Source organism: Camelina sativa, chromosome 7 (genome assembly GCF_030686135.1).
Source record: "Camelina sativa cultivar CO46 ecotype springtype chromosome 7, ASM3068613v1".
Taxonomy (NCBI): Eukaryota; Viridiplantae; Streptophyta; class Magnoliopsida; order Brassicales; family Brassicaceae; genus Camelina; species Camelina sativa.
In genome coordinates, this window is record NC_141886.1 from 23,714,235 (window position 1) to 23,739,843 (window position 25,609).

At 33.8% G+C, this 25,609-nt stretch overlaps 5 protein-coding genes across 9 annotated transcripts; all 5 read left to right on the forward strand.

The window, feature by feature from the left end:
* The first annotated feature begins 2,224 nt into the window (after positions 1 to 2,224).
* LOC104704829 (sucrose transport protein SUC5) lies at positions 2,225 to 4,601 on the forward strand. The gene is given in 4 exon segments (XM_010420857.3): positions 2,225 to 2,827; positions 2,830 to 3,554; positions 3,642 to 3,705; positions 4,157 to 4,601. Coding segments are annotated over 4 exon segments (1,536 nt in total). The 5' UTR covers positions 2,225 to 2,298; the 3' UTR covers positions 4,375 to 4,601.
* A 2,080-nt stretch (positions 4,602 to 6,681) lies between these two features.
* Positions 6,682 to 9,770, forward strand: LOC104701852 (putative magnesium transporter NIPA4). 3 transcript variants are annotated; one of them, XM_019227754.2, is made up of 10 exons: positions 6,682 to 6,740; positions 6,863 to 7,222; positions 7,699 to 7,755; positions 7,864 to 7,954; positions 8,050 to 8,210; positions 8,312 to 8,439; positions 8,529 to 8,666; positions 8,775 to 8,867; positions 8,959 to 9,064; positions 9,302 to 9,770. In XM_019227754.2, exons 2-10 carry the CDS (start codon positions 7,057 to 7,059, stop codon positions 9,394 to 9,396), a joined length of 1,035 nt encoding a protein of 344 aa, XP_019083299.1. In that variant the 5' UTR covers positions 6,682 to 6,740; positions 6,863 to 7,056; the 3' UTR covers positions 9,397 to 9,770. The 3 variants fall into 3 exon arrangements, with proteins under 3 accessions (XP_019083299.1, XP_087312953.1, XP_087312954.1); XM_087456828.1 differs by having other exon boundaries at positions 6,702 to 6,740; positions 7,653 to 7,755; XM_087456827.1 differs by having other exon boundaries at positions 6,691 to 7,222.
* A 666-nt stretch (positions 9,771 to 10,436) lies between these two features.
* Positions 10,437 to 11,207, forward strand: LOC104701853 (uncharacterized). Its single transcript, XM_010417605.3, has one exon. The coding sequence runs from the start codon at positions 10,575 to 10,577 to the stop codon at positions 11,115 to 11,117; it is 543 nt and encodes a 180-aa protein (XP_010415907.1). The 5' UTR covers positions 10,437 to 10,574; the 3' UTR covers positions 11,118 to 11,207.
* A 1,013-nt stretch (positions 11,208 to 12,220) lies between these two features.
* Positions 12,221 to 14,442, forward strand: LOC104701854 (histidinol-phosphate aminotransferase 1, chloroplastic). 2 transcript variants are annotated; one of them, XM_087456829.1, is made up of 8 exons: positions 12,221 to 12,369; positions 12,469 to 12,708; positions 12,802 to 12,885; positions 13,003 to 13,157; positions 13,239 to 13,336; positions 13,442 to 13,550; positions 13,626 to 13,783; positions 13,882 to 14,442. In XM_087456829.1, exons 2-8 carry the CDS (start codon positions 12,484 to 12,486, stop codon positions 14,295 to 14,297), a joined length of 1,245 nt encoding a protein of 414 aa, XP_087312955.1. In that variant the 5' UTR covers positions 12,221 to 12,369; positions 12,469 to 12,483; the 3' UTR covers positions 14,298 to 14,442. The 2 variants fall into 2 exon arrangements, with proteins under 2 accessions (XP_087312955.1, XP_087312956.1); XM_087456830.1 differs by lacking the exons at positions 12,221 to 12,369; positions 12,469 to 12,708 and having other exon boundaries at positions 12,990 to 13,157.
* A 7,720-nt stretch (positions 14,443 to 22,162) lies between these two features.
* Positions 22,163 to 25,508, forward strand: LOC104701855 (NAC domain-containing protein 30). 2 transcript variants are annotated; one of them, XM_010417611.3, is made up of 4 exons: positions 22,163 to 22,428; positions 23,657 to 23,833; positions 24,296 to 24,567; positions 24,774 to 25,508. In XM_010417611.3, exons 2-4 carry the CDS (start codon positions 23,668 to 23,670, stop codon positions 25,314 to 25,316), a joined length of 981 nt encoding a protein of 326 aa, XP_010415913.1. In that variant the 5' UTR covers positions 22,163 to 22,428; positions 23,657 to 23,667; the 3' UTR covers positions 25,317 to 25,508. The 2 variants fall into 2 exon arrangements, with proteins under 2 accessions (XP_010415913.1, XP_087312957.1); XM_087456831.1 differs by lacking the exon at positions 22,163 to 22,428 and having other exon boundaries at positions 23,569 to 23,833.
* Positions 25,509 to 25,609: the final 101 nt, after the last annotated feature.

Genomic DNA, 25,609 nt, shown 5'->3' on the forward strand with positions numbered 1-25,609 from the left:
TTGTTTGGTCGTCAATAAGTGATGTATGTCACTACAGTTTTTTTTTTTTTTTTTTTTTTACTGTTTTGCTTTCGCGCGTAAAAGAAGTATCCAACTAGTGAAAATACTTCCAGACAGAAAACAAAAACTGATATTAATTTGTGGCAATTATTTTATACATAGGGAAAAAGTTGAATAATTTTTTATAATCTGGAATGACTTAGGCAACTTACTTTATCCATGGTGAAAACACACAATAATTTAGTAATAGTATTAGTTAAATTAGTTAATTAATTTGTTTTACAAAATATAAAACACTTATTAATATATGATTAGTATTTAAATTAATCAATTTGATTTATAGAATTGAAAACACTTATTAATCAATTTCTATTATTATTTATATTTTAGAAACACATTTTGTTATAATATAGTTATCTGTTTCTTACTTAGCATAGAATGACACATAACAACTTGATGATTTATCACTAGGCAATTATAACCCATGTTTTTGAAGATCATACATATTATCATATATTATATGTATATGATTATATCATTTTTTTGGAATATCATTAAGTTAGAATGTATTTTTTTCGTCAACAACATGCTTTATGTGATATTAATTAAAAAAATTATATATAAGAGTTTCCATAATTTTTCTTTAACAATCCAATACTGTATTTGCCTAAAACGTAAGAAATGCGCATACAGATGATTGTGAGTAAGAGAACAGATAGTCCATATCCATCTTACACAATTCGGACTCATTGGTCACACGACTTCGTCAATTGGCCAAGGTTATTAGATATCAAGACACATCAAAACAACAAATGACAGTATTGTGCAAACGATCAAAAACTAGACTGGCGCAACATAATGACCAAGGCCTTTGGGCCAGAAACTCTTTTTGGATACATAAAAAACAAAATCAATTTACAACCGTTGGACAAGTTTAAAGACATTTCAAGTTGGACGTGGATCAAAAACTCTTCTTAAAGATTCAGGAATAAGAGCCCAGTCTTTTGATAATCACTTTGGAAACGAAATTAATCACTCGTTTAAAAAGCAAATATTGTCCAAAAGAAAAAAATATATCTTGTCTTCTTGTTTATTTTATTTTATTTGTGGTCAAATATCTTGTTTTGTTTTGTTCTTGTTTATTTTATTTTATTTATGGTCAAATATCTTGTTTTGTTTTGTTTTCGTAGAGTGGTCAAATATCTTGTTTACTTTGTAAGTAACGGATTATATAAGCTCTCTGATTCGCTTACCAAATTCGTCTTTGGAGAGTCAAATTTTTTGCTTTATAACTGTACTTTTTTATCCAAAAAATAATAATCTTTAAGAGATTAATATCCATTTTTTTCTCTTTTTCTTTGTCTTCCTCATACAAATAAAATGTCTAATCTTCCATCATCATAAAACCAAAGATTTGAACAGTTAATTGTGTTTTATTCATATATAATTAAATGTAGACTTGCCTTTAAGAACAAAAAAGGAAAGATTTCATTGGAGAGTTTATTTTCAAAATCTTCATGTGGATAATATCCACAAGTTCAGCCATAGAATTTACTATGGCGTGATTCATTAACTTAAATCATATAAATCGACATCTTTTTGTAATCCGTTCATATATCTTTTACTTATCCACAGGTTGTTTTCATTCCCTTTAGTCAGTTTACCACAAATGAATGAAACGTAATATTCAAAATTTGGCGCTACCATAAACGATTGTATCACTTAAGTTGAACCTCTTCGGCCGTGAAAACTTACCGGCGGCGTTTATCCTCTTTAACAGTTACAACAATGATTAGTAGAATATTAGCTTTAACTGTTTTACCTTCACCACCACAAAACTCATCAAATACAACTATTACTGTGTGAAAACCAAATAGTAAAAGAGAAGACTGTAACACTGACTGCTTTGGTAAACAAAGAATAAATCAAATTACAGAAAAGAAATATATCCCCTTTTTATAAAGTTGAATAACTTTTACTTAATATGTATTTTTAAATATAATACCCTTAATTAGTCTTATAAACAAAACTAGTAGTCCACATGACAATAACACAGCAGATATACAAAACACAGAAGTTAACTGCCACGTGTCTTAATATCCGCAAAACGATACTTTTCTTAAAGGACTTTCGCCTATAAATACAACTCTAATCTCTCATCTCATACATCACAAAACTAAAACTCTCACTCTTATAAAAAAGATACAAAAACACAAAAAAAAAAAAGGAATATAAAATATTTCTTCTTTGCTCTAAAATTTACGTTTTTTTGTCTGTACGTGTTTTTTTGTTCTCATAATGGGAGGAGAGTACGAAGCAATGAGAGCCGCCAACGCTGCGGCGGGGTTAGAGATACAGTCGGCGCCGGAAGATCTCAACCAACCATCTCCACTGCGTAAAATCATCTCCGTCGCATCCATCGCCGCCGGTGTGCAGTTCGGGTGGGCCTTACAGCTCTCTCTTCTAACTCCTTACGTGCAACTCCTCGGGATCCCTCACAAATGGTCGGCTTACATGTGGCTCTGTGGTCCAATCTCCGGCATTCTTGTACAACCAATCGTCGGTTACCACAGTGACCGATGCGAGTCAAGATTCGGTCGTCGTCGTCCGTTCATCGCCGTCGGAGCCGTACTCGTAGCAATCTCCGTGTTCCTCATCGGATTCTCGGCGGATCTTGGACATAGTTTTGGAGACAAAATCGAGGAGAAGGTAAAGACCCGAGCCATTATCATCTTCACCGTCGGGTTTTGGATCCTTGACGTGGCGAACAACACTTTACAAGGACCATGCCGTGCTTTCTTAGCCGATCTAGCCGCCGGAGACTCTAAAAAACGCGTCTCGCCAACGCGTGTTTCTCTTTTTTTATGGCCGTGGGTAACGTTATGGGTTACGCTGCTGGATCTTACCCTCACATCCACAAGATGTTTCCGTTCACGCTGACCAACGCTTGCGATATCTACTGCGCGAATCTCAAGAGCTGTTTCTTCTTGTCCATCACTCTCCTCCTCATCGTCACCTTCGCGTCTCTAACGTACGTTAAAGAAAAGAAATGGACTAAGCCACCGGTAGACGACGGGAAAACGTCAGGTGTTTTTTTCTTTGGAGAAATCGTCGGAGCTCTCAAAGTCATGGAACGTCCCATGTGGATGCTTTTAATCGTCACGTTTTTTAACTGGATCGCTTGGTTCCCTTTTATTTTGTACGATACCGATTGGATGGGTCGTGAAGTGTACGGTGGTAAATCAGATGGAAACGAAAAATCCAAGTCTCTTTACAACCAAGGAGTTCACGCTGGTGCTTTGGGATTGATGTTTAACTCGATACTTCTTGGTTTTGTCTCAGTTGGTGTTGAGTGGATTGGTCGGAAATTGGGAGGAGCTAAACGGCTCTGGGGATTGGTCAATTTCATCCTGGCCATTGCTTTAGCCATGACGGTTCTCGTCACAAAATCGGCCGAGCATCACCGGAAAATCGCCGGTCCTTTCGCCGGACCTAGCCCTGGTATCAAAGCTGGAGCGTTAAGTCTCTTTACCGTTCTTGGTATCCCATTAGCTGTAAGTGCACTTTTGTTTTTTTTGTCATTTTTTTGGTTTTGTCTTTTACTTCAAAGTTTTTTACAATTTTCAGTCTTATTATTACAGATTACATTCAGTGTCCCGTTTGCACTAGCGTCCATATTTTCCAACAGCTCCGGTGCTGGCCAAGGTAACCTTTTGTCAAATTTGAGATATATGTCTAATTAGACTGATTCTGATGATGTTGGACCAAAAATGGTTATCTTAGAGCATTTATTGACTTCAAACGTTTGAATTGAACAAATTAAATTGAGAGGATTCTGTTTCCAGTTTTATGCATGTCTAATCAAAAAGTAAATATTTCCATTGTAAATTTATTCTTTCAAAATCTCTTTCTTCTTTTGTGAATAATATCTACAAGTTTATCCTTTGCATTTAATAAGTTGTGATTTATTAATTTAATTTTATTAATTGACATCTTTAATGTAATCCGTTGATTATCTTAGTTATACATGGGTTTCATGCATATGCAATATAGCCCATAAATGTTTGAGACGAAAACAGTTTTATCTTGTACTGTAACTTTAGATATTTAAATATTAAATTAACCAAAAAATGTTATTTATTTTATTTTATTACAGGACTTTCACTAGGAGTTTTAAATATAGCGATTGTGATACCACAAATGATAATATCATTTGGAAGTGGACCTTTCGACGCCTTATTTGGTGGTGGAAACCTACCGGCATTCGTGGTTGGGGCAGTTGCGGCGGTGATTAGCGGAGTACTAGCGTTAACTGTTATACCTTCACTACCTCCGGATGCACCTATGCAGTCAGGGGCTATGGGATTCCATTAGTTTACTGTTTATTTTGCCAAAAAAAAGGTCCATTAGCAAAACTGAAGAACCTAAAAAGAAAGAATGGATAGAGTGTGAAAATGTAATAAAACCTTGTGTCGTGTATTTTTCATATTTCGTTTAGTTTTTTTTTTTTTTTAATATTTTATTTTGTAACTGAACTTATTAAAAAGAATCTGTTTTTCTTTTGTTTGACCATCAATAAATACTGTGTTTGACTTTAAAAATTATTATTTTGTGTAACTGTCAAAGAAAAGATCAGTCTAGAGAAACCAATCCCAAGAAAAAGAAGTCTGATCATAAATTAATGGCAATTTATATACACTGAGAAAAAGTTCAATATTTTTTTCTCATCTAGAAATTATAAAATAGGCAATATATGCAATTACTGGTGAAAATATTTAACATTAAGTAAATTTAGTCAAATTCCTTAACATTTAGTCACTATTTTTAGGGATGCTTATTAATTGCACCATTATGACTATTCTCATGTCTTTGAATATCTAATATATTAAAAGGTAAAAATGATAGAAAAAAACACATAACTTCTTTAATATTTGCTAGAAAAAAAAACACGAACTTTTTTTTGTTGTCAGAAAAATACTTACACTATTTTATTGGTAACAAAAAATACATGAACTATCTCGATTTTCCAATTTTCCACCTATCGTTGTTACGATTGTCAACGACGTTAATATTACCAGAAACATTGTTAACCCCTTATTATTTCTTCTAAATTTCTAATCATAACAAAAACTTGAAACTGAGAAAACAAAAATTGAATATAAAATTAAGATATCTAAAGAAAAAGGTCTTGTTATGATTTTTTTTTTGTCAACTATTGGACCACAACTGGCCGGCCCATTAGCCAAATTCCTACATTCGTAGGAAGTGGGACTCGATCCCTGATGTGATCATGTCTTCTACAAATGGACTTATCTCCTGCCACTACACTAAAATCTTGTTATGATTATAGCTACGGTAAAAATGATACTTTCCCATGTGATTATAATTAGAAGGGTGTTTACGATTGCGTTAATGTCATTAAAAATCGTCCTATGATAAGTGAAAAATCGTAACATCAGGATAGTTCACGTAGTTTTTATCACTTATAAAATAATTTGAAATTTTTTAAAAAGAAAAAAAATCATGTTTTTTATTTGCAAATATTAAATAAGTCATATTTTTTTTTGATATTTTCCCCTATATTAAAAATCTGTAATGGTAAACCTTTTAAATAAATAAATACTGTATTTTTGTTAACAACTAATCTACACTCCGACCTATTTGAAAACAGGAACCTTGTTCTATGGACCATATATATTGCACTCTTGTCCTATACATTCGAGTCGGGCTAAGAAAGATCATAGCTCTTTCTACAGGTTTTTTTTGTTTTGTTTTGTTCACCTCTCTTTCTACAGACTAATGAATACTCTTAAGCCCAGCTCTTTTGTAACTCACCTTGGAAGTGTTATTATTAATCAACAATGGGGCGCACTTACCAAATTCTTCTTGCAATAGACTTAAAATTATATAGTCTGTTCATTGGTTCGTTGGATATTACAACTTACAAATACAGGCATCAACAATTATGCATACCCATATAATATATGTTTATCTGATAAATGCGAGGAAATTATGATTATTGTATTTCCTTTTTATATAATGTATCAATCGTTGTTGTCACACCTGGAAGTGTGTACGAGGCTCTATAATTTTCTACGAATGCTTTTTATTTGTTGGGTTATGTTATCTTTGTTTTTCAAGAGATTGGTTCTCATTATAGTAGAAGGAGGATGATGTTATCTATGAATTAGTTGTGGGTATTCGTGATAAATCGCATTCGCAGATGTTTCAGAAAAAGAAGTTTCACTATTTTTTTGGTCTATCATTTTTTAAGGTTTATCTAGTTACTTTTGCATTTAGGTTTAGGAATCGTCCTTTTTTTTTATTTTGGTCTTGATATTATCTGCTTTGTATATCTAGCTTTCTTTGTCTCCTTTCAATAAAGTTTATCTTTCAGAGAATTTCCTTTTCCACCGGTTTGGTTTTCGGGAATTTTTTGTTGTTAGTCGGTTTAGTTTCACTTTTTTGAGCTGTAAACTCCGGAGATATCTTTATTTTCCGCGGATATAAATTGTAATTCATAATGTGTTTTTCAAATTTTATAATTTTATCAAATGACAAAAAAAATATAGGCAAACTAATATTTATTTTATAATTTAGATATATCTTTTAAATATAAGCTACTATAATTTTATTATTTAGATTATCTTTAAAGAATATACATATATATATTAATTAAGTAATTATATTAAGTGAAAAAAGAAGGAGCATGGTGGTGGCGCCGGAAAGTGACCGTAGGGGTCAGTCATAAACTCTCTCACCGTTTCTTTTTTGGTCCTCAAATCTTCTTTTTTCACCCTTCTTTAACGAGATCTTCTCCTTCCCTCAATCTCCGATTTCAAATCTCGTTTCTTTCCTACAGGCAAACCCTACTCTGATTTCATCGCAGTGGTGGGAATAAAGAAGCAGAAATCAGTAATAAGGGGAGAAGAGAAGAGAAGAGAAGAGGCGATTTCTCTCTCTGCTGATTCGATCTGCCTACATCTGAAGTCCCGATCTGTCAGGATTTAGGGGTTTTCCCATCTGGGTTGATATAAAAAAGGTTTCTTTTTTGGAATGGGGGAATCAGGTGGTGGAAGCTGGCGAGATTCTTATAAAGGGATGTCCTCTGATAACATCAAGGGTTTGGTTTTGGCCTTGTCTTCTAGTTTATTCATTGGAGCTAGTTTCATTGTTAAGAAGAAAGGTCTTAAGAAAGCTGCCTCCACTGGCACTAGGGCTGGTACATTATAAATCTCTCTCTTTTTTCTGATAATGTGGTTTCGAGGGTTTTCAATTTTGGTGCTTAGTGTGTTCAACTCACATAGCAGCTAATGTGGAATTGGGATCTCTAATTGTAATTGAACTTATCAGGATTCAGTTTTATCTAAGCTATTCTAAGGTTGTGAAACATATTGGAGATCAAATAGAGTGTGTTCAACTCACCTAGCAGCTAATGGGGAATTGAGATCTCTAATTGCAATTGAACTTATCAGGATTCAGTTTTAGCTAAGCTATTCTGAGGTTGTGAAACATATTGGAGATTTGTGTTTCTGTGTTCTTTTTTTCTTCTGTTGAACATTCAAGGGAACTTAATTGTTAATAGCCACATTTGTTTCAAGATTTGTACCTTCTAGTGATTACATTGTCGCGTGTAAATGTTGTTCCTTTAGGTTTGCTTTTCATACGGGAGTATATGATTCAATCTGATGCTTGTAGGTGTTGGTGGGTATTCTTATCTTTACGAGCCTCTTTGGTGGATCGGCATGACAACGAGTGAGTCTTGTTTGTTTCCTTTGGCGTTACATTTTCCAGTCTTCTTCTTAGTGGTTACTATATTGTTGGCTTATTCACCTCTCAATCATTGGTTTCTGCTACTTTCAGTGTTACTTGGTGAAATTGCCAATTTTGCTGCTTATGCATTTGCGCCAGCTATTCTTGTCACTCCTCTAGGTGCTGTCAGTATCATTATCAGGCAAGAGAGTGACTCTTCTATCAGGTTTTCTATGTGCTGAGTAAATCTGTGATTTTTTCTTTCTTTCTCATACACTTTTGTTATTTGGATCTCAGTGCTGTCTTAGCTCATATTATACTACGAGAGAAACTACACATCTTTGGAATTCTTGGCTGTGCTTTATGTGTTGTTGGTTCCACGACAATTGTCCTACATGCTCCTCAAGAACGTGAAATTGATTCTGTGCTTGAAGTTTGGAATCTTGCAACAGAACCAGGTGCGTTGCTTGATGAAACTGTGATACTCGTTTGAACCATCTCACACGATTCTTTTTTCTCCTTCCATTCAATTTTTCTAACTTCGTCTAGTTTATTGCAGCATTCATGTTCTATGCGAGTCTGGTAATTGGGGCTGCTGTATTTCTCATTTTCCGTTTTGTGCCCCAATATGGGCAAACAAACGTAATGGTTTACATCGGTATTTGTTCGCTTGTGGGATCATTATCGGTATTTTTCTTTCTTCCTATTCAGTTTGTAACCCTAATGTATCCTTAAAAAGGAATCTTGATTCACTTTTCCCAAAATGATATTTTCAGGTAATGAGTGTAAAAGCACTTGGAATAGCACTAAAGCTGACATTTTCAGGAACAAATCAATTATTTTATCCTCAAACATGGATATTCACCTTGGTCGTACTTACCTGTGTGATTACCCAACTGAACTACTTAAACAAGGTAAACTATTAATTAAGTGATATATGATTTGTAGAATTCTACCTAGGTACTAAGTTGTCTTCCTTTGTTACTAAAAGACGTGCAATTTGTATTGCTTTTTACTTGCAGGCTCTTGATACATTCAATACGGCTATAGTATCTCCTATATACTACGTGATGTTCACATCTCTAACTATTTTGGCCAGTGTCATCATGTTTAAGGTAGCGTCTTCTCTCACAAAATGTATTCATGATTGGTTGTATAAGGGTGTTGCTTCAGTACATGATTCAAATCATCCGATTTTGTGAACAGGACTGGGATCGGCAAAACGGTACTCAAATTGTCACAGAAATGTGTGGATTTGTTACGATACTTTCAGGCACCTTTCTTCTCCACAGAACGAAGGACATGGTCGAGGGTGAGTTCCTTTATCTCATTTATGGCACTTCTTATGCATCTGTGCTCTTATACTTATATATTTATATATATGTTAGAGATGTATGTACACACTCCTACCTAGAGTTTGGTAAACATAGACATTTGTGATTGACAAAAAGATTGCCATCTGTTGTATTCATATATTTCAAACACCAAGTGTCTGGCTCTGAAGATTCTGAGAGTTTGCAACTAACTTTTATTCACCATGTTATCGCAGGTTCATCGGTAATACTACCTTTGCGTATAAGCAAGCATACTGATGAAGAAGAAGGCATTCCACTTAGACGCCAAGAATCTCTCCGGGCACCTTAAAAAGCTTATTGCTATGCTTTCTGGTCCACTACGATAACTGCAAACCAGAGCATCAACCTTTCTTTTTTCTTTATTTCCTTATCTCGACCTACTATAAGCACGGACCATGGTTCTGTCTAACAAATACAAATGGTTCAAGAAGATCGAGGAAGGAAAGAGGAGCAACGAAGACGAGATCATCATCATCTTCTCCATTGTTGGTAAATATGCTGTGAGTTTATTAAGCACACGCCATTAGCACACACCCACGCGTAAACCCTATTGTGACCTTACAATTTTTTTTAGAAACAGAGATGGGTTTTGCTTAAAATTGTTCTTACAAGCATAGAATGACTGAAAAAGGTTTTTCAATTCAAGATTTGCAATGTTCTTTTGTTTGTTTGTTTGACAGTCTGTTTTTTCTTCGTTGGTTGGTTTAATTTGTCAAATCGTAGAAGAATGAGTGTTATGTTATGTGATGAGGTGGAGTTATAAAATTGATGATAACAGATGGTGACAACCTTCTATGTTCATCTTTCCTCAAATCAATCAATCACCCCACCGGTAGATGAGATGTCAAAATTGAAACTGCGTTCTGTCACTCTCATAAACTCTTTTTTATACATTTCTCTTATCTTATAGCTAATCCAAATACAGTTTGTTTAAAAGTATATAATTGCACAAAATCTCTAACTTGAAAGTTTCAACTTTCAGATAATAATAACTACTGTTGTCCTCTGTTAAAAAAACTGATCAAAGCTAATCTGATTTGCATTACAACAATTTACAAATAAAACAATCATCTTTGACCTATAAAAAAAAACTATAAATCACCTAAAAAGAAAAGTAACGTTGACTTATTGAAAAATAAAATCACCTATAAATATCGTAAAAATAAGAACCCAAAAAGAGACAAATATTTTAATTTGTAACCATAATTACAGATTTCTTTCGAATAAAACCAAAATCTTCTTCTGCAACTTCTAAATTCCTCAAGACAAAAAAAAAAAAAAAAAAAAAAAAATTAAAAAGAGAACTTGTTGTAGCAGTTGAAGCAGAACAAAGAGAGAGAAAAAAAAACAGAGTAAACGAATCCAACATCACCAAACAAAACACAAACTCTGTGTGTGTGTCTCTCTTTGGTCCTCACTTCTTTCTTCTTTTTAAATAATCTTTTAGCTTCTTGATCTTTAGAAGAAATGGCTCTGAGCAGTGTGTCTTCTGAAGAATTTAGCTTCCCATCTCTTGCTTCTTCTCACCATTCCGGTCTCGATTCACCTCCTCTATGGAAACACTCGCCTGTTCACTCCTCCCGCCGGAAAGATTACGACTTTGGTTTCCCGAGACTACTCATCGGAAAAGAAGGTGATTACAACCACGATCAGGCAAAGAGCTTCTCGTACGTTGAGATGAGAAGACGTTGGAGCGAGGACAACAGAGCAGAGGATAAAATGGATATGTTATGGGAAGATCTGAATGAAGATTTGCCTCCGAGAAGCCAGAGCCTGAGGATTGTTTCCGGTGGGGATGGTGGAGGAGAGAAGAAAACTTCATTCTTTTCCGATCAGAGCTCCGCCGTTGCCGTGGGGTGCGGTACGGGGATGAAGCTGTCGAAGAGTACACCGAAGAAGAACAAGAAGAGGAAGAATCTGAACGTGTTGGTGTTGATGAGGGTTTTGAAGAAGCTTATTGTTTTGAGGAGTTCGTCTCATAGATCGCCGGTGAAAACTCATCCACGGTGATCATCGATCTCCACTGTGATGATTGAGGGGGGGGGGGGGGGGGGGTTATTTTGTAGAATTCATAAGTTATGGGGCTTTTTGTGGAGAAAATTTGTAACTATCTGAAAAATGCTTTATTTGTAGTTTTGAGGGTGGTTTACAACAATTACTAATATTTAGGTTCCTAAATTTTTAATAACACATTCTGGACTCTGGAGTCTTTTGGGGTTAATTATTTGCCTGATGCGTGGGGTTTAATCTGAATATGTATGTTTTTATAAGGTGAAAAATGAAAGAGAGTCAAAAGATTAGTGTGCAAATAGTAACGCTAGGAATCTTGTATATATTCAAAGAAACGAAGGTAAAAGTTATTGTATCATATTACCGCCCAAAAACTTTTAAAGTTCTGTTTTTGAAACATTCCACTTGTGTGATTATTTGATATCACTTTTTAAAACGTGTGATAGGAAAGATTTGTACTCTCTAAAATGACTTTTATCATACTAAAAACTTTTGGGGATCTTCTTTTATCATACTAAAATGAGTCTTTTATGTAATGGAGTGGAGTAATACTTATTATGAATCAAAAAGGGTTTTCAAAATTGTCGAAAAGTCTTGTAAACTTACTCACTTGGTTCATCCCATGAACCAGCCCTGCCTATAATTCTTATACAACTAGTTAAAAGATTTTCAAAGAACACATGTTTTAAATTATAAAATTAACTACAACAATGATTCTATCCAATGCAATATGAATCAAAAGCTTGATGACCGATTAAACCAATTAAACCGAACTATATCAAAAAACTAATATAGGTATCTCCGGAATCATTGGAAAGATTGGAAGAAAAATTAGGTAGGTGGCCTTCAAAAAGTGTAGACTTTTATTTAACAGTTACTTGGAAGACTTGTTAACTTTTTCTACAAGGTGAAGAAGACTATTGCCACGACTCTCTTACTTTACCTAACTCTCCCAATCCCAATCGACCCGAAATCTTCAGAACCGGGCTACGGTTTCAATTATGGATAAACCCCTAAATCGGTACGGGAATTTTCTTCAGCCACACAGGGAAAACAAAGAAAATCCCAATTAGTCTCAGAATATAAAAATCCCAACTTTGTCCTGAAATCGCAAGTGGGTCATCGAAAAATTGTAGCTTTGGAGTTTGGACTAATCTCACTCTCTCACAAGTATTCTCTGAGTCTTTCGTTACGCCCCCTCCTTCTCGTGTACTTAGGGTTTTCTCATTGAAGCCATTTGCTACACTTTCAGGTACTTTACATGTCTTGTGACTCTTGACATCGATTATTAATCCCTAGTAATTGGATTTGACTAGATTGAACTGATTCCACCTTTGATATTTATGCGCAGACAAGAAAAAAGCGGATGGGTGTGATCAATGTTCAGGGAGCTCCATCGTTGTCTATTCATTCTTCAGAGTCAAATCTTCGAAAGTCACGAGCTTTGAGGAAGAGCATCAGTAGGGTTTATTGTGTTCAGTCGTCAAGTGCAGCTGTAGACGAACCCAAGAACATTACCATGGGAGGAGACTCTTTTATCCGTCCTCATTTGAAGCAATTGTCTGCTTATCAACCAATTTTGCCCTTTGAGGTAATGATTCGACTGTATTGGATTGGACTGGATTGCCCTGAGGGTTGACTTGTTTAGATGATTGGATTTATCTTCTGTGTGTTTGTAAATTAGGTATTGTCTGCTCAATTAGGAAGAAAGCCTGAGGATATTGTTAAGCTAGATGCAAATGAGAACCCATATGGTCCTCCTCCAGAGGCAAGTTTATATCTTTCTTTTCACTCATTGATATCTGTTTATGATTGGAAAAAAAGGTTAATCCTTTTTAGTTAGTTTGTCCTCTCTCTGACTTCAGGTTTCAGAAGCTCTGTGTAGGTTTTTGAAGCACTTGGCAATATGAAGTTCCCTTATGTATATCCTGATCCACAAAGTCGTAGACTTCGTGATGCACTCGCTCAAGACTCTGGTCTTGAGTCTGAATACATACTTGTAGGCTGTGGTGCTGACGAACTAATTGATTTGATCATGAGGTTTGGCTTGATGATTTGATTTTTTTCCAGTAGATTGAGTTTCTTCCCCACGAAAACCCCTTTTTAAACTATGTTTTGCAGATGTGTGTTGGATCCTGGGGAGAAGATTATAGACTGCCCTCCAACTTTCTCAATGTATGTGTTTGATGCTGCTGTGAATGGAGCAGGTGTTATTAAAGGTGAAAGATTCATGATTTTACATGTTTCACTCTCTTTGATTTTCCTTATCTCTTTCTTTGTATACGCAAAAGTCTTAGACATGTTGATCTTTGTTTGCTTCACAGTTCCAAGGAACCCTGATTTCAGCTTGAATGTAGACCGCATCGCTGAAGTTGTAGAACTAGAAAAGCCCAAATGTATATTCCTAACTTCTCCTAACAATCCAGATGGGAGGTAATACAGCACTCTAATGTCTATTCTAAATATGAAGGAAATACTTTGATTAATCCGATGTTTTGTTTTGTACAGTGTCATCAGCGAGGACGATCTGCGGAAGATTTTAAAGATGCCAATACTTGTTGTTCTTGATGAAGCTTACATTGAATTCTCAGAACTTGAATCAAGGATGAAATGGGTGAAGGAGTATGAAAACCTAATTGTTCTCCGCACGTTTAGCAAACGAGCTGGTAAAATTTGGTTTATATCACAAGTGAATGATAAAATCTAAACAATATATATAAATATATAGTCTGCATGTAAAGAGTTCCTTATGATGATATTTCAGGTTTAGCCGGGCTTCGAGTTGGATATGGAGCGTTTCCATTGAGCATAATCGAGTACCTGTGGAGAGCAAAGCAACCATACAATGTATCTGTTGCCGGGGAAGTAGCTGCATTAGCAGCACTCTCAAACGGGAAGTACTTGGAAGATGTGAGAGATGCATTGGTGCGTGAAAGAGAGAGACTTTTCGGGCTGTTAAAGGATGTCCCTTTCTTGAATCCTTACCCGAGCCATTCGAATTTCATTCTCTGCGAGGTTACATCTGGTATGGACGCCAAGAAGCTGAAAGAGGATTTGGCCAAAATGGGTGTGATGGTTCGTCATTACAACAGTCAAGAGCTTAAAGGTTATGTTCGAGTTTCTGCTGGCAAGCCTGAACACACTGATGTTCTCATGGATTGTCTCAAGCAATTCTTTTGACTCTCACTCCCCCACACCATTTGATTGGAGTTCTTAAAACAAACAAAAAAACTGAGTTGTTCTTGTATTGTTTCCTCATTGTTTCAGTTAATAAGGGGTTTTCTTCTAATTGGTTTAATAAAGGGCCTTAGGCCATTTGTAAAAATTTATTGATAAAGCCCAAACAGTTTGGTCGGGTCGGAGTCAAATCAAAAACGCAGGTTGATAGTTCATACTTTGATTGTACGAATTAGAAAAACTATATGTATCCTCCTAGAAAGTTTCATATAGCACCACAACTACATAGAATTCAAACTTCGATCTCAGACCACACAAACCAAAAGTTCTAGTCCAGTTTATCCCTAATTTGAAAGTTCGAAACCTCAGAACACACAAACGTTGGATTTATTGGTTTATGACTTAAACCGATACTAAACCATTTAAAACCAACACTAAATCAAATTAAAAACCTGACCACTTAAAATCGACACTAAACCAAATTAAAAATCTGAACCATCTTCTTCTTCATCTCCTGATCACGAAACCACGAGATGTTGTACAGAAGAATTGAAAGTTCAACGCTACTACGAAACATAATACAATAAAGATCAAAACTTTGAAAAAGAGCAGACTTTGTGTTTTGTGTATTTCTGATTCCAGATCCAACTTCAACTAATATAGTAGTCAAATTTGTGCTCGACGGAGAGAAAATAATAAGAATCATCTTCGTCCAAAACACAACGAACATCTCTTTTACTTTACTTTGTTCTATCTCTCTCTCTCTCTCTCTCCGTATTCGGTTATATATATTTATAGATGCAAATATCTCAGATTCATTCAACTGGTAAGTTTTCTATCCCTCTCTCGTTGAATCTCTTTTTTAAAAAATCTTGTTTTATTGAGCTTTGTAGGTTAGTAATTTCTTAAGAACAGTTTTTTTTTATTCATCTTTATATTTCTGGGTTAATAAAGCTGAAATTTCTGAGTTCAGATTTGTTCATCTCTGGTACTTAAATAATCCAATCCTTCTTGATTCGCCCTCTGGGTTTTAAATTATGTTCATATTTTTAAGAAGGAGATGTTGGTTTCGTGATTGTTATATGTTGGTTTCGTATCTGTATATGTTGGCATCGGGAGATGAAGGAGGAGATGGTTCAGATTTTTAATTAGGTTTATTGATTTTAAATGGTCAGGTTTTTAATTTGGTTTAGTGTTGGTTTTAAGTGGTTTAGTATCGGTTTAAGCTATAAACCAAAAAAATCTAACTGTTTGTGTGTTAGGAGGTTTTTAACTTTCAAATTAGAGATAAACTGGACTAGAACTTTTGGTTTGTGTGGTCTGAGATCAAGGATTGAATTCCATGGAGATGTGGTGCTATATGAAACTTTCTAGGGGGATATAGATCGTTTTTAAAAATCAAATATCGGTCTCTAAATCCCCAAAATGTTTTTTTCAGTCCTTAAATGTATTAAATCCTACTTTAGACATGATTCAGTTTTAAACATGTCTAAACAAATTAGTAAAAGTGATTTCTTTTCTTTCACTATTTTTAGTTAAAGTGACATAAGAAAACATCTTGAATCTATGATAAATTATTTTTATATAATTTTTGAAGCTTTTTCTTATGCATAGTGCAGGTTAATTAAGCACCAAGTTTTTGTTAAGCCAAAAAAAAATGAGATAGTTAGAAAAATGATGTCTTCTTACGTCCATTCCATAAATATTACATTAAAGTGTTAAACTAGTTATAAAGTACTATATTTAGTAAATTAAATCAAATTTTGTCCCTTGTCCAAGAAGAGCCATCAAAGTATTATCTTATTATGAGTAAAAGCTAATTAATTTTTTGAAAAGTTATAATTTTTAAATAATTAAGCTGTAAAGGAACCTAAAAGAAAGACAAAAAGAAAACTATGAATTAAATTAATGTATGAAAAAAAAAAAGATGAATAAGTATGAGGGAAGCAATAGGATCAAAGAGACAACTTGGGGGGTGTGGGTCGACATGCCATCATCAGGCCTCTCTGTTACCATTCAAACCTCTAGAAGTTTTTGCTTCTCTCATCATTACATTTTTTTTTGGTTCTCATCCTTTTGTTTAATCCATTTTCTGGTTTCTGGATAACTGTTAAATTCCACTTATCAATCAATTGAATGATTCAAAATATTTGTTTTGCGGTCCCAAATTATATGATTTTAAATCAAAAATTGAGGTACATATATATCACTCTAGGCATTATATTGTATATTTGATTGACGTTAATTTTCTCGTGTCCGAAGCTTTATAAAAAAGAACATAATCTAATCGTACACGAGTACATCTTACAACATAGTAAAAACCCCTAATTTCGTTTTTTAATCATTAAATAGAGTTAACAATCTGTAAGTGTATAATCTATAGTTGAACAGATGGTTAAGACTTTGTCTGGTAAGTAATAAATAACCATATACTGTATTATAACGTTGTTCATTTGATTATAAGCTCCTCTCAAATTTATGTACATTCAAAAACTATATATTTGTACGGTACACAAAGAAATGATAGAAGGATATATAAGAAAAAGAAAAAAAGGAGTACTGGATTTGTAAGGTCTTACTCGGTTTTATGTTGTCGTTGATTTTACTCATCAGCATGATACAAGAACAAACGATAAAATAATAATGTGAAAAGGTTTAAAATTTCTAAAAGTAGAATAATTTAAATAATTAAAGTAAGTTAATAATTATTATTATAATAGTATGGAACTATTATTTGATACATATTGTGATAGAGACGCAATGTCGCCAAATTAAAATGAAATCCCAAGATTTTTATGAGCAGTCCACTAAACCGCCCCAAACAAGATATTGATATGCTTTCTCTTCACTTCTGATCCCTCTAAACACCAAAGCTAAAAATTGTTTTGTACATTTTAACATCTTTTGACGTACTAAATATCTACATAGTGGTCTTAAGATAACGAATGATAATAAATGGAAGGCTAATGGGAGATCTTGACTTAATGGTTACCAAATAGGATGTGGAATAGGGAGACAAGTAGAGGAGGTCGTAGGGGTCACTTGGAGAGTGGTCGATCTTAATCCACCGTCCGTTCATCATTAATTGCGGCTAAGTATTTTTATTAAAACTTTCGTTAATCATTATGAACGCAATTCTTTAATTTCTCTATCAACCTTAACAGATGACCTTCGTTAGTACTTTAATATTTAAGGATAAATCTTCCATTTGTAACGGAAGCTCGAATTTGGTACCAATGACTCGACGTGTTCTAAAAGAAATAAACATTAGTTTTATAATTGCGATACTTTCATAAACAGAAAACAAATCCGAACATTCCCACCCAACAAAAAAAAACATATCGGAACATTATCAAATAAAGACAAATTTGAAATCAATGCCTACCAGATTAAAAAAAAAACGATGATTAATATTATACCTAGGTTATGAGTATCACTAATTATGACTGACTGTTTTCTAATAATTATTGAGTCACCAATATCAGCTGGTAATAATTCATTGGTGGATATGATATCTTTCAGGGTTCAAATATACTTATGTGAGACTATTGGAGAAAAGCATGAGCGAATTATATGTACAGTGTATATACAATACATAAGCACAAAAATGGTTACAAGTGGTGACTATTTTTATTTTTTTACAAGGTACAACAGAATATAAAGCTCAGAGCTCCGGTTGCGCGAACTTAATTACCCATTATTTGTAATTCTGAATTTTAATACTCAATGGATACACTATACACTCATGTAATATGTAAAAAAAAGAGAAGGTAATATTCAATCACACACAAAACTGCAAAACATGAAAGCAAAGTTGGAAAAAAAAAATTGAACTAGTAACAGTCACCAAAACAAAGTCAGAACCGGAGTAAGCCCAAAACAAACAATTGCTGAGCTTGGGGAAAACTTGTTTTGTCATACATCTGATGCTATATCAGTCTCGAAAATAAAATCAAAAGTCATGTTTCTTATATTATAAAATGGGTAAATTTGTAAATAAAAGAAACACATTGACGGTTGTTTCTAGATACAGGTCGTTGTCAAAGTTCAGTTAGGATAGAATCTAAGACAAGATCCTAAGCTAACTCTTTCAGCCAAAGCAAATCTATTACTTTCTTTTTCGGGAAACTTTCTTTTCTCATTTAATTCATTTATCTTTATCACCGAGAAAAAACAAATATTTAACCTTTCAATCGATGTCTTAAACACTGCTAGTTGCTGCAGTTGGGGAAAATACAAACTCCCCAACATTTGTAATTAGTTTTATGCATCGTTACGTTTACATAGTAAGAAATCAACAAGACTGTAAAAGCATCAGATTATATATTAGTCTGTGAGAACCATTTTTCCTCAACGACCAATTCATTGTATAGTTAAATTAAAGTCAGTCTGGTCCTCTAGTATAATACTACTATATTTTAGTATGTGACAAAATTTCGAAGTGACCAATGGAAGGAGGTGTGTGCGGCCATAATATTATAGTACGGTATATATAATTATATGTTGGCGGTTTGATGAGCAGTCCAATAAAAATGGACTACAATATGAAGAAAAAAAAAAGTGAAAGGTCGGTAGATCACATCAGATTGTAATGATTTTATCAGATTAAGTTCATGATTTACATTTTTAATGTGTATGGACCCATTTAAACGAACATTTCCCTATGAATTTGTAAATTAACCAATTAGAGTGGTATACAAACAAATCATTCATACAAAAATCGAATGAACATGCATGACAGACTTATATATTTGTTGGTAGACTATTAAATAGTTCAATTTTTTTCTTGTGGATCATAATTCTTTACGTACGAGCCAGGTGTTTTTTTTTTCTATAACTCAACCGAATTGAGATATTTTTGCAATATTGTTTTGAACATATGGAATTAATATCTCTAGGGATCATAATATGTTCCCTCAAATTCTACAACAGATAGAAAGGCATCTAGACTTTGTAGTCTTTGGACCAAATGTATCCTCAAGATATTGGCGTGAGTAATATTGACAACCTTTTAATTCGTGGACGGTAAAGTGACAGCCTCCAAAAAAAAAAACCGTGCGTCTAATGTGTCAGTTACTTTTGTTCTCGTGCTTTAAGCATTTCATTTGTTAATCTAATTATTAGATCTCGTAAATATTTCAGTTAAAATAAATAAATAAAATATCGGAGGGATTGAACCGGCCAGCCAATAGTTAGGATGGAATCAGCGACTAGTTTACAATGGCATCACTATCTTCTACAGTTTTTTTTGTTTTGTTTTTGTTAGTGGATAAAAGACTTCGGCAGATGAGAGAATTTCAAGTTAGGTTCAGTAGCACGTACGTTGACCTCTGATAGTGGAAAAAAGGTCAAAAGGTAAATTGTTAGTACATCGGTAATTAACTATTTGACTAAATAATAGTAGTTATAAGTTATTAAACCCACTAATTAACGTTAACGCTAACTATAATTAGTGAAGAGTGGCAATTACACCCGCATGATTGTGACCATCCATCCATGTATATAGTTGATCAATACACCATGTTTATAGAGGATTAAACTGATACAAGTACAATTCAAAAAGCTTTTGATAATTTGTAAATATATGAAAAACACATGTGCTATTTCATGAAATGATCTAACATATTGTAAAACCAATATATACGTAACATATTATAAATCATTCTTTTTTGGAGAAAAAAGGGCATGCGTATATATGATTTGTTGCTTTGTGATATATATATATATATATATATATATATATATATATCCAAAATGAGTAATAAATTAAACCAAAATAGAAAGAAAACCAAAAGGCGAATTCGTTCTACATGGGGCAATCGTATAGGACATTCACAAACAAGTCCTTAAATATGGTTTGAATGCAAAGATTAGGTATATATAGTTATATATATGTGTGTGTATATATATATAGATATATATTCATAATGAGACTTAGCTAGAGACATTATGATTAGAGAAAAGGAAAATTAGGGATCGAGGGACATTTATATATCGAAAAAAAGTGAATGGTGTGAAAGGGTTTGTGGGTAGATTGGTCTTGGGATTTGAACAAAAGGCTCTCTCTCCCTTGCGCAGTAGACAAATTAGGCATGCATGTGAAACTGACTCCAAAATCGAGTGCTAGCTCTTTGCCTTTTCTATTTTTGGTACCCCATTTATATTAGCATTTTCTTAGTATTTTATATATCCATATTCTCCTCGAATTTTGTGTTTACCTTGTCATCATATGTTTATTTTGTTGGATTTTTCTTTGGACTAGGGTCAATGAGTTACTGAGATGACGTCACCTTAAGCCGAAAGGTGAGGTAAATAAGAAAAAAACGACAGCCAGAGCCAACGGCTTTGGGTGGACCCGAACAAGAGGATATATCAGATGAGGAATAAATGATTAGTTATGTGATAGAAACAGGTCTGAATTCTTACGTGTCTTACACTCGTAATGACAAGTATTAAGGACGGCGCCACCAAACCAGACAATGGGAGCTGGATTGCTGGAGAAAGACTTAAGAACATATACTATATGAATCATATTCCTCTGTTTTACTCTTCTCTTTCCTTTTTCTTCTTATAGTATAATGTTCATATATACACGATTCGTCTTCTTTTAATGGCCAAAGTTCGTTCCTTTAGGTCTACTATAAATCTGAAAGTTTATTTTATTATTCTAAAAGAAAAAGAAAAGAAAAAACATATTTGAGATTGTGGTTTCGAGTGGATCTATAAACTCGCATTATATAATTTGATGGGGGTGATATATTGAGTGAGATTTACGTAGTAATCCATTAATGTACATGCGTGTAAATCTTTTCGACGTTGAGAGATATACTTAATTGTAAATCCATTTATCTTCATATATTTTACTTAAGTGTCTTGTCTAAGGGATAATATTAGACATATTAAAAAAAAATAAGACACATTTCCTAGTAGTCCAGATCCAGCAAACATATGTCTTAACAATAATAGAAAATATTTCTATTGTTCATCCTTGGGTTGGGTGGGTTTACAATTCCAGTCCTGCTTTAATTCTTGAATTGTGAATTTCCAGTTACCTATAGATAATTGAGCATATATTACTGAAAATATATATAGGAATTCAACTATAAATATTTATATATATAGGTATTTAGCATGTGCAATGATTTAGTGCATTCAAATAAGACCGCAAGTTGTTTTTTAGACAAACAAAAGGAATGCTTTTAAATATGTATATCATCAATAGCAGCCCTAATGTTTTTTTGAAAATAGAATATTAAATATAATTTTAATTTAACAATTTTGCACATGGCTTTAAAATAATTTGAGACGGCTTTGCATAATGTTAACCACGAAATTAATAAATTATGAATTTAACTCTCATCAAGTTCATAAGGTAATTATGCAAAAGATTAATAAAGAACTTTTTTATAAATACGCAATAGATCGATTTATATTATATACATAGATGGAATCGTCTTAGTGAATATGATCCAATCAAACTGAAGTGGGTTTTTGATATATTGGGAACATTTTACCATTTGACCTAATGCCACATATGAACTGCTTAGCATATATTATATTATATATAGTTTTGATATATAGTAGTAATACTAATAGATAAAGGATTTTATCTTGTGTGATGTTAATAACTAATAAGCAAAATAGACAAATAAAAAAAGGTTGGAGACTTGGAGTTGTGCGGTAACTGCCGGTAAAGTGGAGAAGATTGGAAAAACTTTAAACAAAAAATTGCGTTAAGAGAGAGAGAGACGCCGACCAAAAACAAGCCGTAGATGTGTCTATCCCACGCGCAATCAAACCCTTCATTTCATCTCCTTCTTCTTCTCCTTCTTCTCCATATATCATCATTTTGCACCCACATGTCACACACTTGCCATATATATAAATATAAATAAGCATACTCACATATATATACAGTCGTCTAAGATTTCTAGCTGGTCCATATGCATGTGATCTAATCAAAAGCCAAGCTCTCCTTGTCTTTGCTATATAAATTAACAATAATTTAATCCACACCGGAGATTTCAATCTTCTTCTCCTTCCTTTTGCTTCTCTTTTTTACATCGTCCTTGAGAAATATCTCTTGCAAGTAACGTATTATTTCCGACAAACCTCGTCCAATCTGTATTAGCCCGTAAGTTTCACCCCATTTCTCCTTTTAGGTTTTTTTTTCATTACACACTACATGCATGAACCATGATGATGCATCGGCGTTTCTGTTAAGCATTTTTTTTTTCTCATATAGATATGTGAATGTGATCATCGTTTGTGTATGGGTATGCTGTATGAAGTTTAATATCTTGAATAGTGTATATATGTGTGTATGTGGTCCTGTGGATATTGACCCACAAATATTAGAGTAAACCAGGGTACTGAAATCATGGTGGGGATTTCGGAATCTATGTGTTTCTAAGATATTATTGTTTCTTCCAAATTAATTGTGGCGGCACCATTATAAATTTATATTATATAAGATAGTATAGGAATATTACTCAAGACAAGAGTGTGTAATACACTCAAAGGAACATCAACCTCAGTGACTTCCACCCGTCAAGCTTTTCGGCTATGTATCCTTCACATACAATTATATCTTACATATATTACTTATAAATTATACAGTGTTATATATTTTTGATCTTATAATTATGGTATATATTATATATAGTACATATATATTATACAAACTTATAATCTTTTCAAATATAAGCATCGTTCCCATTATCCCATATGTTGAATGCGAAAAACAAACCTTTAAACCTAATGTTTTCTGAACATTTTTTTTTTAATCCAAAAACTTTTCACTATCACTATCAAACTTTTTTTTTGGTTCAGCCCACTATGAAGCTTTTGTTATTCATTTTCTCTTCTAAAATAGTAAGAGCTCCTCCATTGTTGGGTGGTCCCGTGGAAATACATCATAACCATCATCAGCGACATATAATAGCGATAGCCTTAAGTTTAAAGATCCAAGCTTTTCGATATAATATCTAACTACATGTGAATTCTTATATGTGTGTGTTTGAATATTTATAGGTATATAATATATTATCGTGTGTGTCCGTGTGTAACATCACTATCATTACCCAACATCCAGCTTTTGGAATTTCATTGGACCCAAGAGTCATCCGATCCCGTTCTTATAATTAAATATCACGAAGCTTGTAATAGGCTTTGGTTTTTGGTCCCAAAAACAAAACTTTAAGGTTGTGCCTTGTTTGTCTAAGGTTTTCGCAATAGGTTCCAAAAAGGCACGCTTATGTTTATATACAACATATTTTCTTCATATCAGTTTCTTCTCTTCCATTTTTCTCCATTTCGTTTCTTACTCTTCTAACAATTTCCCGAATTACATACATTAACAGGATCATCTCGGATGGATAATATAATGCAATCGTCTATGCCACCGGGATTCCGATTTCATCCGACAGAGGAAGAACTTGTGGGTTATTACCTTGATAGGAAGATCAATTCAATGAAGAGTGCTTTAGATGTCATTGTAGAGATTGATCTCTACAAAATGGAGCCATGGGATATCCAAGGTAATCAACGTGGGTATTATGTATAATGATTATCATTAATATATATTTTGCATGGAATGTCAGTTAATTGTCTACTTATATGATATGATATACAAAAATTACATGCGATGAATTTGGCATGCGAAGTGAACGAGAGAGCCTACTTTTTTTGACTTGTAAGATTTATAAACGGAGTGTGAAAAGAATATAACCCGCAAAGAAATGTAGTACAATCATAAATCATAATACCTCTTTTGAAATTAAGCAAAGTTAAATTTTTATTTTTATTTTTGAAAATGGGAGAGCATAATCAAATCGTATCATACTATTCCAAATAACAATTCACCACATAAGTATTCAATATCTGTTTTTTCACCCCTTTTTTTTTGTGAGCAAAGTTTTTTTTTCATTTTTTAATTTAATTTCCTAATATTTTCGTGATGCAAGAAAATTATGAGATTAATATTAGGTGTTACATTGCAGCGAGATGCAAACTAGGTTATGAAGAGCAAAACGAGTGGTACTTCTTTAGCCACAAGGATAGGAAGTACCCGACCGGGACTAGGACTAATAGAGCCACCGCTGCTGGGTTCTGGAAAGCCACCGGTAGAGACAAGGCGGTGCTTTCAAAGAACAGTGTCATAGGAATGCGGAAGACACTAGTTTACTACAAGGGTCGAGCTCCTAATGGAAGAAAATCTGATTGGATCATGCATGAATACCGCCTCCAAAATTCTGAGCTTGCCCCAGTTCAGGTACACACACAATATAATTAATACTTATTTCATATAAATCTAACTCTGATATCATATTGAGATCGACGAAAATGAACATGTTACATATGCATGTTTGACAATCGATCCAAATTGATCCAATAATGTTATATACAACCAAACCTAACCGGACGAAATCAGTAAACCAGTCATCTTGATACTAATTTGATATGTTTTGTGAACTATAGGAGGAAGGATGGGTGGTGTGTCGAGCATTTAGGAAGCCAATTCCAAACCAAAGGCCATTAGGGTACGAGCCATGGCAGAACCAGCTCTACCACGTCGAGAGTAGTAACAACTACGCATCTTCAGCGACAATGAACACGAGTCATCATATCGGTGCATCTTCATCAAGCCATAACCTTAATCAAATGCTCATGAGCAGCAACCACTACAATCCTAATAATGCATCATCTTCGATGCATCAATATGGAAACATCGAGCTCCCGCAACTGGATAGCCCAAGCTTGTCGCCTAGTCTAGGGACGAATAAAGATCAGAACGAGGGTTTCGAGCAAGAAGAAGAGAAGAGCTTTAACTGTGTCGACTGGAGAACACTAGATAGCCTGCTAGAGACACAAGTCACACATTCACAAAACCCTAATGTCCTTATGTCTTCGTTCGAAACGCAGTCGTATATTCCGGGACCAAGCTTCCCTTCCATGCATCAAAACTATAATGACGTCGAAGCTAATATTCATCATTCTCTTGGATGCTTCCCTGACTCGTAATTAATTATATATATAAAAAATCTCCTATATTGATTTGTATTCTATGATTTAATTGTTTCCATCTGAAAAATAACATTTATAACTGTCTGTTTGTAAAAGAAGTTTGTGTTTATTACGTAGAAATTTCTTGGTAATTTTCACAAAGGTGGAATATTTTTCTTTTTATCTAATTATCCCTCTTGTTTTTCCAAATCATTTTTATTTTGTGGTCCAAAATTATGTAACTCATCCATTCTATCACCATTAATTTTTCTTTTTAATTTTTTTTAAAAAAACTTTATGTTAATGATTAT